The 14,810-nt window shown below is 44.1% G+C and overlaps 1 protein-coding gene across 2 annotated transcripts in view; it reads right to left on the bottom strand.

The window, feature by feature from the left end:
• LOC135396512 (syntaxin-12-like) overlaps positions 1 to 14,538 on the bottom strand; it is a 58,637-nt gene extending 44,099 nt beyond the window's left edge. Inside the window, exons 1-5 of one of the 2 annotated variants that reach the window (XM_064627523.1) lie at positions 14,434 to 14,538; positions 13,960 to 14,036; positions 13,760 to 13,825; positions 7,871 to 7,940; positions 3,523 to 3,748 (exon numbers count right to left, since the gene is read on the bottom strand). In XM_064627523.1, the coding sequence (XP_064483593.1) occupies positions 3,523 to 3,748; positions 7,871 to 7,940; positions 13,760 to 13,825; positions 13,960 to 14,017 (420 nt within the window). In that variant the 5' untranslated portion in view covers positions 14,018 to 14,036; positions 14,434 to 14,538. Of the gene's footprint in view, positions 1 to 3,522; positions 3,749 to 7,870; positions 7,941 to 13,759; positions 13,826 to 13,959; positions 14,037 to 14,392 lie in introns of both variants that reach the window. The other variant, XM_064627525.1, reaches the window with a different exon arrangement.
• Positions 14,539 to 14,810: the final 272 nt, after the last annotated feature.

Genomic DNA, 14,810 nt, shown 5'->3' with positions numbered 1-14,810 from the left:
AAGAGAACAGATGAGAGAGGGAAACGGGAAAGGCACCGCCGCCGTGTCTCCAAGTTTCAGTTTCAATCCCGTGCACGACGGTGAAAGAGTAGGAGGTTGGAGACACACCATGGCGTCAACATGCGGTGCCAAACGCAAAGCCGTGGACATTGCAACAAAGGTTGCAATCGTTACTGACCTGGCGAGGGGCAAGAAGATCTCGGGTTTGGCTAGGAAGTATGGCTTGTCCAGGTTCACAATCTCGACAATCGCAAAGGACAAAGAGAAGTTTTTGCACGCCACCATCAACGCCGACCCGACGACACGGAAGCGGATTTGCAAAGCGACCTACGCAGACGTCGAAGATGCCCTCTTGGAATGGTTCGTGGACGCCCAGTCTCGGAACATACCGATCAGTGGGCCATTGATGCTATCAAAGGCAAAAGACTTCGCATTCCTTTTGGACTTTCCTGATTTTAGCCCCGGGAATGGATGGCTCCATCGGTTTAAGGTCCGCCATGGGATCGTCTTCAAGGGTGTCGCCGGAGAAGCTGCTTCTGTCAACATGGAGGATGTCAACACGTGGCTCGACGAAAACATTGCCACGATCGTAAGCTACAGTGCGCAGGATGTGTACAATGCCGACGAAACTGCATTATTTTATCAAATGCTTCCTGCAAAAACGCATGCACTGAAGGGGGACAAGTGTAGTGGTGGCAAGAACAGCAAGCTTCGCATATCTGTGCTCTTGTGTACGAACATGGATGGCAGCGACCGGCGCCTGCTGTTCGTAATCGGGAAGTACCAGAAGCCGCGATGCTTCGGCCACTACGTGCCAGTGCGCAATCACCTCAACAAAAAAGCTTGGATGACCCGTGACTTGTTTGCCGAGTGGCTTGCAGAGTTGCTTGCAGAGTTCGACCGCGACATGGCACGACAAAAGAGGAAGGTCCTGCTTGTGCTGGACAACTGTGCTGCGCACCACGTGAAGCCTTCTCTGGCGGCGGTCACAGCCGAACGCCATGTCGAAGATTCAGCCGCTGGACTTAGGCATCATCCATGCGTTTAAAGTGTGCTATAGGCGGCGTTTGGTGCAGCGGCTCCTGATTGCCATCGATCGTCAAACTGTTGACATCCCGCTCCGCATCTCCTTGTTTGGTGCCGTGGAAATGATCAAGGCGTCTTGGATGGAAATCAGCAGACAGTGCATTCTCCATTGCTTTCGCAAGGCGGGATTCATGGATGTTGTCAACGAAGACGATGCAGTTGTGGATGCTTGTCAACAAGATGGGCTCCACGAAGAGTTGTGGAAACGTGTCGTAGATGCTGATCTGGCTGATCCCAGCATTGGTTGGGACGACTTTGTTGGCGCAGACAACGGCGCTGACATCGCAGAGCCGTTCACCATGAAGGCATCATGAGTGAGGTCAGGGTAGAACGTGACCCACAGGATTCTGACGAGAATGACGAAAATGCGGAGCCTCCCCCGGCGACAGTAAGTTCGTCAGCAGCGATTGAGTACATTGCTTCCCTGAAGCGGCTTGTGTGCAGCAAAGCTCTGGGCGACGATCATTTGGCCGCACTGAATAAGCTCGAGAGCACAGTGATAAGCTCGGCTTTCGGTGCGCAGGCCCGTATCACTGACTTTTTCTCAAAATAAACTCGCATAGTTGTGAATTCCGACGTTTCCTCGCTTCACTATGGATGGTTCACTTAGTACGAATGCTCGGATATAATGAACAAATACCGCGCGACAGTGAAGTTCGTTATAAGTGGGCTCGACTGTACTGTTGAAAGACTGCTTGGCTCCTACCTGAGGCGCAAACGCGTGCAACTTCTCGTTTGGGTTTGAATAAGGAAACTACATCTTGGCAGTATGGCAGTTAAACCAGAACTGGGATGAGATAGATGCTTTTATATTTGTACATTCAATTCACAATTCATGGAAACTTTCTCTGCCTTCTTACAACTAAGTTGGTTAGCACACAAGCAGTGCGGAGGGCTGCACCCATCGTTTCCTCCAGACATTTTTCTGCTATTATGGTTCGCATCTGCGCCGAGTAGTGTTGCCAGTACTGCACTGTGGAGGTTCGGTTTCGATATGTTTCGGTATCACAGTAACAAGGAACGGGTGGTCCTTTAATGCCAGAGTTAGATTACGGTGGTAATATTGCTCCTTCCAGAAATCATTAACACTTTTCGATCATACTTCAAGGAGTATATTTATTCTGGCGTGAAAAAATCTGTTGGCTGTTTTAAACCAGCGATGACGCACGTGACGCCACATGAGCGCCGCACAGTAATGGTCACCAGTGAGTTTTCGTAATTTCTTCGTCATTTGGCCGCACAATTTTGTTGTAAGGGTTGTTTTGTTGTAAGACACGTGGTGGAAAAGACCGAAAAATCACTTCGCTATTCTCGTATGTTCTTGTAAAACAGAAGCCAATATTTGATAGTTTTGTCCCCATTGGTTGGTTATGCAGTGCAGCAGACATTATGCAACAGAGAATGGAACTATCAGGTGAGTGAACTGAAACTAATCAATCCACATTTCAGTTGGAAGCTTTCAGGCACATGTTTGACAGCAAAGTTAGAGGCAGTCATTCTTTAATGTCAGTTCATTTTTAAGAAGATACTGAAACAAGCACGCACAGTCAAGCCCGTTTATAACGGTATTGACGGTAATGCAAAATCTGATTATGTCAGGGTATCATTACATGAGAGGCTTTGTGAAAATTCCGGTCTGGCTGGTTTATAAATAAAGTATGGTGTAAAACAGACAACACAATAGCATTGTAGTGGATGAGGCAACTAAACATAGGACCAAAACAACACAAGCCTTCATAACACTCAGTTGTATACTTCAATTTAATGATGGCAGTTGACAAAAAAGCACCTGCAGTCTCTGATTGGCAGTCAGAAATACTACCAATTGCACCATGCTAGCAACCCTCTCTTCAACGTACCAAGCCACGGTAGGAAACACAGGTACACGCACTCACCGTCAACACATTGTCTCGTACGTTACAACACCTTGTGTCTTACATTGCCTGCCACATTACATTGTCACCTCTGCCTGCCATGAGTGTGTTCATCGGTGTGAATGTGGGAGTTACTGGCAAAAATGTAAGAGAGAATGTGTTGAGGGTGAGTGCATGTCCCCGTGTTTCCTAGCATGGGTTGGTACGTTGAAGAGAGGGTAGCTAGCATGGTGTAATTGGTAATATTTCTGACCGGCAATCAGAGGGTGTGGGTTCGAATCCTACTGCTGGTGCCTTTTCTTCAACTGCCATCATTAAATTAGAGTACAATAGCAATGCGTACAAAATCTATGCCCTTGGTTGGCTGCATTATGTAGGTTTCTAACTGGGATGATATAGGCGAAGAGTTCCTCAAAGCTACACACTTTGATTAAAATGTGTTGATGTAGCCAGAGTTTTGGTTACATTGGTCTGCACAAGAATGTCAGCAAAGCAATAATTAGTGGCCCTTTTAGAAGGTGCCAATAAAACTTCAAAATAAAAGCCAAGGTTCAATGCTAACCATGCGATTAGATGCTGTTCGTGCTCGCTTCACTGACTCCTTTTCCTTTTCCGCTTCAGCCCGCTGCACTGTTTGGAAGCAGTGCAGTGCCTCTGAGAAGTCATTGGCCAACTTCTCCCGTAGAATTTTGCGTTGCCTCAAGTCGCTTCCAGAAAGATTTGCCAGGGCCTTCAACCGGTTATTTGTCTCCTTGGCTAGTTGGTTCGTATTCTGCTGCATTTGGTGCCTGTGAAGCAACAACACTTACCCTATGCACTGCGGGGAAACATGGTGTCCAGAAACGACAACTGGGGTGCAAATATGTAGTGAATAAGTTAATTTCAGGTTTTGCTTTCTTCACTTTGTGAATGCCCTATGCAGACGGTCAGATATGGCAAAACCGCTGCCTTGGAGTATCATCCTAAACTTGTAATAGGTAAAGTGAAACAGAAACGAGTATAAATCTAAATCACCCTTGCCTGAGTAACACATAACGAGTGCAGAGCCAAGGTACAGTCAACCCTCGATTTATGAACATTCGATTTATGAATTCCCTCATTTTATGAAAACTAGCACGAGGAACCAAACTTTTTACATGCATTTTTCCCTCGTTTTATGAACCTCGATATTCGAATAATGAATGGAACTTCTGGGAACCAACTAGGAGTTGCCCAGCGTTTTTGCCCTCAATTTATGAACGGATCATTCCGAGGCCAACAAAAACCTTCAAAGGGATTATTTGTGGTCTTATGCATGACGCCTGAACAGACAAAACATTTTCCAGGTATTGCATCCTCGGTTCTTAACCCCTCGAAATCCGAACAACAAACGGGTTTTTGCAGAAGTGTTCCTGACCTCAATTCATGAATAAGGTGTCCTCTGCCACCCGAAGATTAATAAACATAGGTTAAAAACCCCAGAGGAAATCCGAGTACAGTTGAGCGCAAATGTGCCGACATCTCCTCTTTCCAAGATTGACACAGCGGAAGGCATCATCCAAAGCAAAATTAAACTATTTAGTATTGCATAATAAACAGAGTGTGAATGCGCTAACATATGTGCTTTGTGAGATTGATACAGCAGAAGACATGGTCGAAAGCACACAAAAAATTACACAATATATTGCATTATAAACACAATACAAACTCGGAAATACTGTTCCATTTGCTCGATAGTACTCACTTAAAGGAATTTTCGATTTATGAATCCCTCGATTTATGAACGATTTTTTGGGGAACCGAGGGTGTTCATAAATCGAGGGTTGACTGTATATCACACAACGAGAAAGAAAAGAGCACTTTGGGGAATGGAGCCTTGTGTGAACGATCTTTGAAAGCATTGCTCAGCATTTGGCTTTTGGCACAGTAACAGATAACACACACTTTTGTGGGATAATGAAGGAAAAATATCCCAGTGAACTTAAGGGGAGGGACATAAGGATCAACACAAACTTTTTTTTTCTCAATAGATTATGATGAAAATTTGGACATATGTTGATAATGCTCTCAAAATGAATTAACCAAGAAATTATGATGATATCTGAGGAACTTTTTTTTTGCAAAATTTTTAACTTTGTATTTTGCGAAAGGCCTGCAGAGTTTGAAAAATGTGACAGAAGACTGTTTCAACTTGGAGTATACCCCCAAATGTACGGTTGAGGTCATGACATTCCTAGTTTTTTCAATTTCCACCACAAAAATTTGTGGTTTTGATTTTTTTATGTGGTTGTGACTGGTGCATCTGGCAAAGAAATGTATGACGGTAGCATAAATTATAAACTGATCTACCTGAAACAAAAACAAAAAAGAAAGAAAGAAAGAATGTCACGACCTCTAGCAAGGCTCAGTGACTAAGAAAACAAACCGCATCAAAATAGACCGAGTGGTTGCGGAGATATCAGTTTCACAAGCGGAGCAGGGAGAGCGAAACGTTGTTTTGAGAAAATTAAGTGCAAAGTTTCACTGCATTTTTATTGTGTTATAGTGTGTATAGTGCTATTTTTACTGCACATTAGAAGGCTCGAGCACTGTAGTCTTTTGTGTCCTTTTGTGCACAGGTTCTCCTGCCCTTCTGGCTCTTTGTTTGATGCACTTTGGCTGATTTTGTCTTTGACCAAAAGTCAAGCGAGGCAGTAGACCCTTGTCCAACACTTTTAATGGCTTGGATAACCAGCAGAGGTTCACTTCATAAACTCTGCTCCCTTCTTTCCATGGTAATAACCACTGACCTGCAGTTGTGTCACAATTCTCAGGTGTCATATGCACCTCTCAACATCCACACAATAAATCCTGGGAATGCCCATGGTTGAGATCCTGACCAGTTGGCGTCATTTTACGCTCAGTGGCAGACACGGAACTCAACGATGCTTGTACTGCCACGGCACACTCAATGTAGCCTCTGCCGACACAAACGATGGCTGCAAATGAACTTGGACTGTGCAACCTGTACTCATGAATGGCACAGATTCCGTAACATTACGGGAAGAAGTACTTGGTAGTGCTTCGACGACGACACCAAAAGCAGAACTTGGTCGTGCTTCGACGATATCACCACTGCTAAACACGTCAACAAAGTGCTCACTTTTGAATTCCGGCACAGAGGTCTTATTCTTCTTTGTCAGTGGGGGCTTCTCCCTGCGACTTCCAAAATGGTGGACGGTGCCGTACTTTCATTTAAAAACTTGTTTGTCCATCGTAAGAAACGTCACAGTTCGAAAACATGCACAAAATAGAAACCAAAGATGTGATCACTATCCCCTCATGAGAATGAGCCGATGCTCCAGTGGTCAGAGGAGCCAGTTGCCGAAGGCAATCAAGGAGCGGCCAATCTTAACGAGTGCAGAGATCACGTGGCACGGATTTCTCGCTTTGGGGCCCTGGAACTTTCCTTATCTGTCAGAGCGCTCCTCACTAGAGAAGTGTGGATGCGCGGAAACTTTGAAGAGGACTAAAAGTGATTTCGATTGGTGCAAAGATGGTGTCGCTCGGTGGTGTCATTCCTGAGATATGGCTTTACGAAAAACGACTATTTTTGGTCATTTCCGAGATATTGCCTGCTACCATGGCTCAGAAAAAACTAATTTGGAGGCACTTTGGGGCACATTTGAACAAAAATATTTTGGGGTCACATAGAAGATTTTTTTTCACTAAAAAAGTTATTTCCAGAAAATCTGTTTTGTTTCTCTTCATTTTTCGCGAGTTGACCGCCGCGTCTCCCCTTAAAATGGTATGTGAACCCTGAAATTAAAACTAAGGCTGTTTTACAAGAAGGAGATAGAATACTATCAACAATACATGTTCATGCTATAAGTGTAGCAAAACCAAAATTGTGGTTCGCAGCCTTGATGCTGACAGCGTCAGAAACACACTTTGTGCTAGACTATGACATATGTCTTCACTTTATTACTTTTTTCCAGAGCCACATTTACCTGTGGTGCCACCTCATGCACCAGGTCCTAAACACTACCAAATTTTAGGGCTCATAAAAGTGTACGCCACATCACTTGTTGCCTGGCCCTTTGTCATAGAAAGAAAATAAGTCCATACAACGAGATACAGGGAATTTTATCCTTAACAGATGTTTTACTGAAAAAATTATGAGAGCAGCATGATGTCGTTTTTGCAATTGAGTTATACGGCTAGGTGGACATCATCTCGAAGAGGGTATGTAACTAAAAGATGGCTCATTACCTAAAATTAGAAGATTTCTAGCAAAAGTGAATAGGAATAGCAGATTGCGAGACAATAGTGGTTGAAAGCCATTCCATTTTTTAAAATCCTGAAGCGTGCACATGTGACAAAATATCTATCAGCAAATTCTGGTATGCAAATGAGCCAAAGCTAAAACCGCGCCAGTCGGGAGCAAAGGGAGGACAATGCTCATTTCACGTCAGAGCGCCACGTGCTCTGTAGCAAGGGAGATGATTGGAGTAGGAGCAGAGATCAATCGCTTTGTGACCCAGGTAAGCGTCCGTCAGAGAAGGTCGTCAACTCCTGAGGTGCACAGTTTTGGTTTCGGCTCATTTGCATAGCGAAATTGGCCTGCGATCGTTCCAGGATTTTTTAAAGATAGCATGGCTTTCAACAAGATTTATAAATAGACATGAATTTTAATAAAAACAAATAATGAATTTTAGGTAATTAGTCACCTTACAGTAACACACTCTCTTTGAGAGCATGTCCACCTGGCTGTATAACTGAACTGCAAAAACGACATCTATGCTGCTGTCGTAGCATTTTTATAAAAAATTTGTAAAAGATAAAGAAAACACCCCGCGTATAGGTGCACATTGCGTCAAAAGAGACAAGGGGAGGGGGGAATCTATTTATTTTGGCAGGAAAAGAGGCAAACATTCAAAGTTTGCACTTACAGTTGTGACCGTAGTGATTCAGAGTCCTGGACAGTTCCAAGTTGGTTTACCATTTTTTGTATGGAACCCACTGCAAGGGAATGATTATAATCAGAAATTGCCACAGTAAGTAGTGTGGTGCAACCAACAGCAGTCCCTCAGGTGTCAGCATTAAAATGTGAGATGTCAACACATAAACTCGCCATGCTCGCTTCTCCTGAATTCGTTAAATGTTCATGACACTACTCATGAAACACTTATCAAAAGATTTGTTTTATAACCAATTACAAAATTCCAGCCATAAGATAGGCTCAAAACATCAGTAAAATCGTTCTTCCAAAATCTGGGACGCTAATAGGAGAAACGGACCAAACCTGCAGGAAGCTCATCCACCAATGCACATAAGCAGGTATGATGTCTGCAAGAGACATGATGTCAAAAGCATGATGCTGCTGATATACTGCTCAAAATACAGCAGCCTGGTGTGGCTCGTATCAGACAAGTACGAACCCTATCTATCTCTGTCCCTTTAATGTACAGGTTGTTTCTTAACCTGAAGGGATGTTGACACACTCTGCTTATACACAAAAACGTGATTCAAGGAATGGGCGCCGCCATTAGTGCTGCCAACCCGTGGTAGTCACAGGAACTGTGCATGTGTGGACTGCCGTGTGCAGAGATCCTTCATTTTCGTGTCCGTTCGTTTTCTCCCGCCCGGGAACCGGTGTAGAAAAGATATCGCATCGGCCAGCACTCCTCACGTGAACAAGTGTGTATATCATACGCGGAAGCAAGCAATCTTCTTTTTCGTTGATCTGTCGAACGTTGACATGCTAGTATGTTTACCGGATGACTAGTTATATGGAATGTTACATTACCGTCGGTCATGCTCATTAAAGACGTCGGCCATCAGTATTCATCCCAATGGGAAAAGCGATTTTGGCAATCCACCCATTGTGTCGTCGCTGGGAACGAGGCCAAGGAGCGCACGGAGACTGGTTGTTTGAGAGTAACACGACAAGGTCTATGGGACACTTAACACAACTGATTTCACGCTTGTGTTATTTCTACAATCATTGACATGATCAGAACACACCTTCAAAACATCGTAGTTGAAAATGAAGCCCAAATCACAGTAATTTTTCAAAGTTGGGAAGTGACCAGCCTGCTTAGAAGGAAGACTTTTGTGGGCAACTTCAAGCTCATTTTCATTATCCATAACTTAGTTACTCTTTTTGCACTGTAACCTCACTGGCAACACGTTCCTTTTGTCGAATAACTTCCTTATCTATGCCCACGCCATTGCATTAAGACAATGAAATTCCTTCATCCTGCTTTCCACAGTCCAGTTTTGGTTTAAATTATTTCGTATTTGAGCATAACGCATCGCACAAGGAGAAGAAAGTTTATCGTGGGTATTCGATGGCTATTATGTACAGTTGACCCGCATTTATCCGGACGGCCTTGTTTTCTGTGAAAATGTCCGGATAGCGGGGGAACCGGATAAGTGAAACACGAAAATCCAGAGTGACCCTAAAAGGACATCTTTATCGACCATTACACAGAAAACTATCCATTGTCATCTGTTTCATTCTAATACACACATCCAGTTCTTGCAAACCTTTGCTAATGGCATTAACTTGTGAAATATTGTTTCGTTGCATGGAAAATACTACCGCTGTTCTCAGTGCCGCCCGCACATTTTCTACCGTCACAGCTGGTGCATCCCCGCTTTCATCACCAGATTCTTCTTGAACACTATTGGAAGCGACGACACTATCGATGTCGTCATCTGCGATTGCAGCGCAGGGGTCCTCGTTATGGACCTTCCCCGCCTGAAGGACCAGACTGCTCAGTGGATTACTTTTGTGTAACGTGCAAAGTCGCAAAGGGAGAAAATTCTTCCTAGCAACACCCTCTTTGTGTTAGTAAAGAGGAGGCCACGATTAGGATCCTCGACATCGCTTGACTAAGTGTGGGCCAAGTGTCATTTCTGGACAATGACTGGATAACGGAAGCCGATTGCTGGGTATTAGTCACTTCTGTTCCCTAGAATTCTCGTCCGAGTCCGGAAGCTGAAGTCTGGATAAACAAGGGCGAAATACATGGGGAGAAATCCGTCCCCATGCTTTTTGTCTGGATAGCGCAGGATCCGGATAAACGAAGTCCGGATAAACGCGGGTCGACTGTACCAAGCACAAGGTGTCGCACAAACATTTTACCAGGGTGTCGAACCGAAACGTTTTTCATTCCGGTTTTCGTTCCGGTTACATCACAAACGATCCGGTACCGGTTCTGCTCCGGAGCAAAAAAATAACAGTTCATACCGGTTTTTGAACCGGTTCCGCTTCTGCTAGGAATATTCATCACCACAAAAAAAAACAATGTTACAAAACGTAAACCCGTTTATTCCGCATACATGGTATTTAATATTAATAGACAGCTGTGAAATTGGTAGCTCCTGGTTCCTGTAGGTTACTGTCTGTTCAAATGGGCTTTCTCCTTTCTTGATGTACATGCTACAAACGGACTTGTTTGTCGTGATGTCTTACATAAAGTACTTTCTTGCTGGGTTGGAGCGATCGCGTCCCATCCGAATATCTGTTGCTACTGTCTAGCCAGCAAGCACCACCGCACGAGTACGACGCAAATCGAGGAACACCTTCACTCACAAAAGCGCTCGACGGCTCCGTTTTATTTTCTCCGTGTCCTGTCCACAAAAGAGTTGCCACTTCGCACGGGCTTGCCCTCGCGTATACGTAAATGTATTCAACTTTGCTGCTCTCACACAAGGGACGCGTTGCGCGACATTACCGATAAAGAAGCCGTTATGCAGCCCCCTTGGGTCGCTGTTTAGTTGAGGAGAGTTTGGGGGGATCAAATTAAAACTAGCACTACGGCACATTGCTAGAGTCACATGTACCAGCCATGTACTAAGTCTGTGTGCGTGCGCGAACGATAAACCATTACAAAGGGAGCCTAAGGGTCAAAACCGCTAGATATATTTTTCGGTTTCCCTCCTGAGCGAAAAAAACGTATACGGTTTCGATTCCGTTCCGGTTCGCACTAAAATAGCGTTTTTTTTTCGGTTCGCTCCGACACCCTGCATTTTACAATCATTATAAAATCTCCCTTTAACAAAACAAACACAACTAAGAGTGTCAACGCCAGTAATACAGTCCTTGTGTCAGCTGGAGTTGCCACACACAGAAACCACAAAAAGACATGTTCTGAGTGCAATCCTGTTTCTTGAGGGAGTGAACAGATCTTCATACTCAAGGAGCAAAGGAAACACTTTCACAAACAGCGAACAGTAACACGTTCCTTGGCATTGCTGAGCAAACAAGATATCATGTCCTACGTGAGAATACCAGGTTTGCTCCACTTTCCTTAGCATGCAAGATAATCAACCAACTTTGCCTCAGTGCAACTTCCTTAGAAATTGCCACATCATTCCCGTAGCACATTTTGAAAAGCTATTCGGTAAAAGGACAGCTCTTGTACAGAATGATTTAAATGACTTCTTAACTCCTATTCTCCATTCTATTCTCCTCTTAACTCCACTATTTTAGATTGACATTATCCTTTAAGTCATAGGCAATACCACAGTCACAGAAATATACCACAGTCTTTTGAAAAGTTAAAAACACAGCTGGTGCATGTGTTTCCATGTTAAGATTGATGACTGCATCAATTTCAATATGGGTCAGGAGAAACAACAGGAGCATACAACGTTTACTTGCACAGTGTAGAAAAGATGAATCTGATATCCGCTGATCTCCAAGCGATAAAAGAGGGCCCCTAATTCGCCGCATAATTTCCGAACTCAGGCGCCCTGGGAGGCCAGATTCTGAAACCTATAGCCTTGACAGTGCATTATTTTGCGAATGGTGTCATCAAAACAATGGTACACAAAAATTATTTGACACTGCACATTCAGATATTGTGCCCTCAAGACTACTTCATCTATTTCTCTTTTCTTTTCGCATATCCTTTTGGTATTTCTTTAGCAGACAGAGGACACATTTTACTGCAGCGACATCAATGGCAGCCATGTTTGCTGACATTTTGCACATGTATGTTATGCCAGTAATTGGAAGTTTGAATGTGGCAAGACACAGAGAATTTCGGTGTATTTTGGTTAACAAATATAGCAACAAACCCAGGCGGACGGGTCCACTTGAGATCTGACATAAGGAACACTGAAATCACTTGAAAAACAAAGAAACTGCAAGTGTATGGTGGGCTTCACAACCTTGGTGAAAGTGGGAGCATCGCTGTCTGGTGTCACTGCGCATAGCTAGCGATAGCAGCAAAAGGAACAATCCGTGTCCTTTGAACCATTGCTGACATTGTGGTGGTTGCGGAGTGAACTTGAAGTGTGTTGTTGAACAACGTGAGTTGAGTTCTATGGGCCTACTGAATCTGACCACAAATAACTACAAGGTTGTGGTAACCATCATGCATTTTCTAGATCTGGGAAGGCCATTTCATTCGAGCGTGAAACTGAGTAGTATAAGGTTGTTGTTATGACAAGAAAATCGCAAGTCCTCAAAAAACATCATCCCAAGCACGTATTGAAATCAATATGTTGTGATATAAACCAGCTGCGAAAAGACATGCACGAAGAGTGAGGGACAACACACACGCTGGACAGTTACACCCATTTATTGACCACTGCGTCAGCATGCCGTCACTTTCAATCACCAGTAAGGAAGGCAGGTCTTTACTTGACCTAGGTTAGTTCTGCTAGTTTTGTGATTGTCTTGGCTATGCCCTTCACCTGTGGTGTCACAGCTGTTGCTTTACCTAGCGTAGTACACTTGTTTTCACCTCTATTCCTTCCCACCCCTGTTGCTTTATCAACGGGCTTTATCGCATATATTTTTGGGATGGCAGCATGTGGCCGTTCTGTGTGTCTGTCCATCTCGAATTCCTTGCACACAGATAAGACAGTTACGCATGGGTGTAACCTTTACCCTCCTTGTTTCGTCATTAAAGTGCCACTCTGGACTCGGAAAACAGAGTTTATTTTATTTCGTCCATGAAAAGAAGGTGCCTTAAGGATTCTATACGCGAAATTTCAATCCTGTTTACGAATGCTGTGCCTTTCTGTCAATTTTTTGAAGATCTGCTAAGCCTCCACGAGTTCCGATGACGTGAGGAGTGGGTGACGTTATCATATGCCCACAAATTGCAATGATGTCATGTTCTGGAGAGGGCACTGGTCTCTGAGTTTAGTAGGATGTACCTGTAATAGTCATAGGATGCCCAAACTATGCAAACTTTATATTCTCAGATAATACGGACATTATGCAACACTGGGAAACTTCACAGAAATTCAAGAGCTCAAAGCTTGAAAAAATGTTTGCAGAAACCAAAAAAAAAGGGAAAGGACCTCCTGTGTATTCTTCCTTGTGCACTCAAGTGCTGTTTAGTTTGCACACTCAATTGTTTGTGTACATTAATAAAGCACTGCGAGATTGTCAACTTTACACTGTCAAGGCTAGGCTGATCGTTGTGAATCTGCCGTGCCAGGGCACCATTGTGCCGTGCTGCGGTTGGAAATGATGCAGCGAATAAGTGGCCATGATGGCAATTGATGTTCTGAGGCTGAAACACATCGAAAGGACAGATACATACAAAGCCTCCAGTACCTAAGAAAGTAATGATGAGCCCTGGACCAGTAATCCAGAAGACGTGGGTTTATGTCCTACAGCTGGCTAACCTTTTCAGTGACTTCCTCCTTTCATCATCAAGTGGCCATGTTCTTCATCGAGTTAGGTCTCCTTTTTTCTACTCTGTGCTTACTTGTCTTTCTCTTTCAGTGGAGCTTTCGTGTCATGAATCTACTTCACAAAGTCACAGGTTTGTGTCGCGATGGTGCTAGAAAGTGAAGGAATAACTTACCATTTTGAGTGATCTTCTGTATGTTCGTTCCAATTGTTTGCGCAAGGCTTCGAAATTCCTGGTCACCTTCAACATAATATATAGTTTTATTGGCTTGTCCATGAACAGCGTGAATAGGTGATTCTGAACTTGAGCCGCGCGAATATAATAATTTTACAACTTTGATCATTACAGAGTATCGAAGTGTAGCATACCCATACCTTGGCTTGTCATTCCGGAGGCCGTGTAACTGGCCTGATGATATCGATCTTGCGACATCGTGGTTCTCTGTTTTCACCTGGAAGGTACAAAACGATTGTTTTGATGGAGGTGGGAACTAGTAAACAGCATATGAAATTCATATGAAGATATGAACAGCATATGAAGATCATTGACGTCAATCAACCGATCAACAAGCAGGCTTCCAAGCAGGCTCAGGAGACGCGACCTAGATTTTGAGGAGTGTCTGTGAACGCCTCAACAAACAACAAAGCCTACGACGCAACTTGGAACGAATGAATCATAGAGTGGGAGTGCACCGCACTCTAGGCCTACGGTAGCCACATATCAAACCGGGAGCAAAGGGAATTCTATCTTCCACAGCACAATGCACATGAGGTGACATCAATGTAGGCGTAGCGTCACACCACTCACACTACACACACGGACGGAACAATGGCAATTCAACAACACACCTATCCACTTTGAACCAAAGTTACGTTGACTACGCTCGACACGGCTGCGGCTGAACTGAACCAGAAGTTCAACATAGGAAAAGCAACTGGGAACGAGATTACAAGAAGTGACGTCATACGTCAACGTGGTCAACCCAGTTACAGTGCCCTAGAAGAGTATAGTGGAAAGAGCGGAACCGGTTTCAGCCCGATAGCTGAGGAAGGACGAGCGGACGGCCGCTGCTGGATCTCCTGGCGCTGCTGTCGAATTCCCGAGGAGAAACTGTGAAGCACCTATGTCCGCTGCAGCGTTTTTGCTATTTTTGCGTTTGGTTTGGTTTGTTTGGTTGGTTGCGTTTGGTATCATTGGTTTGCGTGATGCTTTGGTGACTCCGAAA

Source organism: Ornithodoros turicata, chromosome 6 (genome assembly GCF_037126465.1).
Source record: "Ornithodoros turicata isolate Travis chromosome 6, ASM3712646v1, whole genome shotgun sequence".
In the NCBI taxonomy this organism is placed as follows: Eukaryota; Metazoa; Arthropoda; class Arachnida; order Ixodida; family Argasidae; genus Ornithodoros; species Ornithodoros turicata.
Note: the sequence above shows the minus strand (reverse complement) of the source record. Positions and strands in the feature narration are given on the sequence as shown.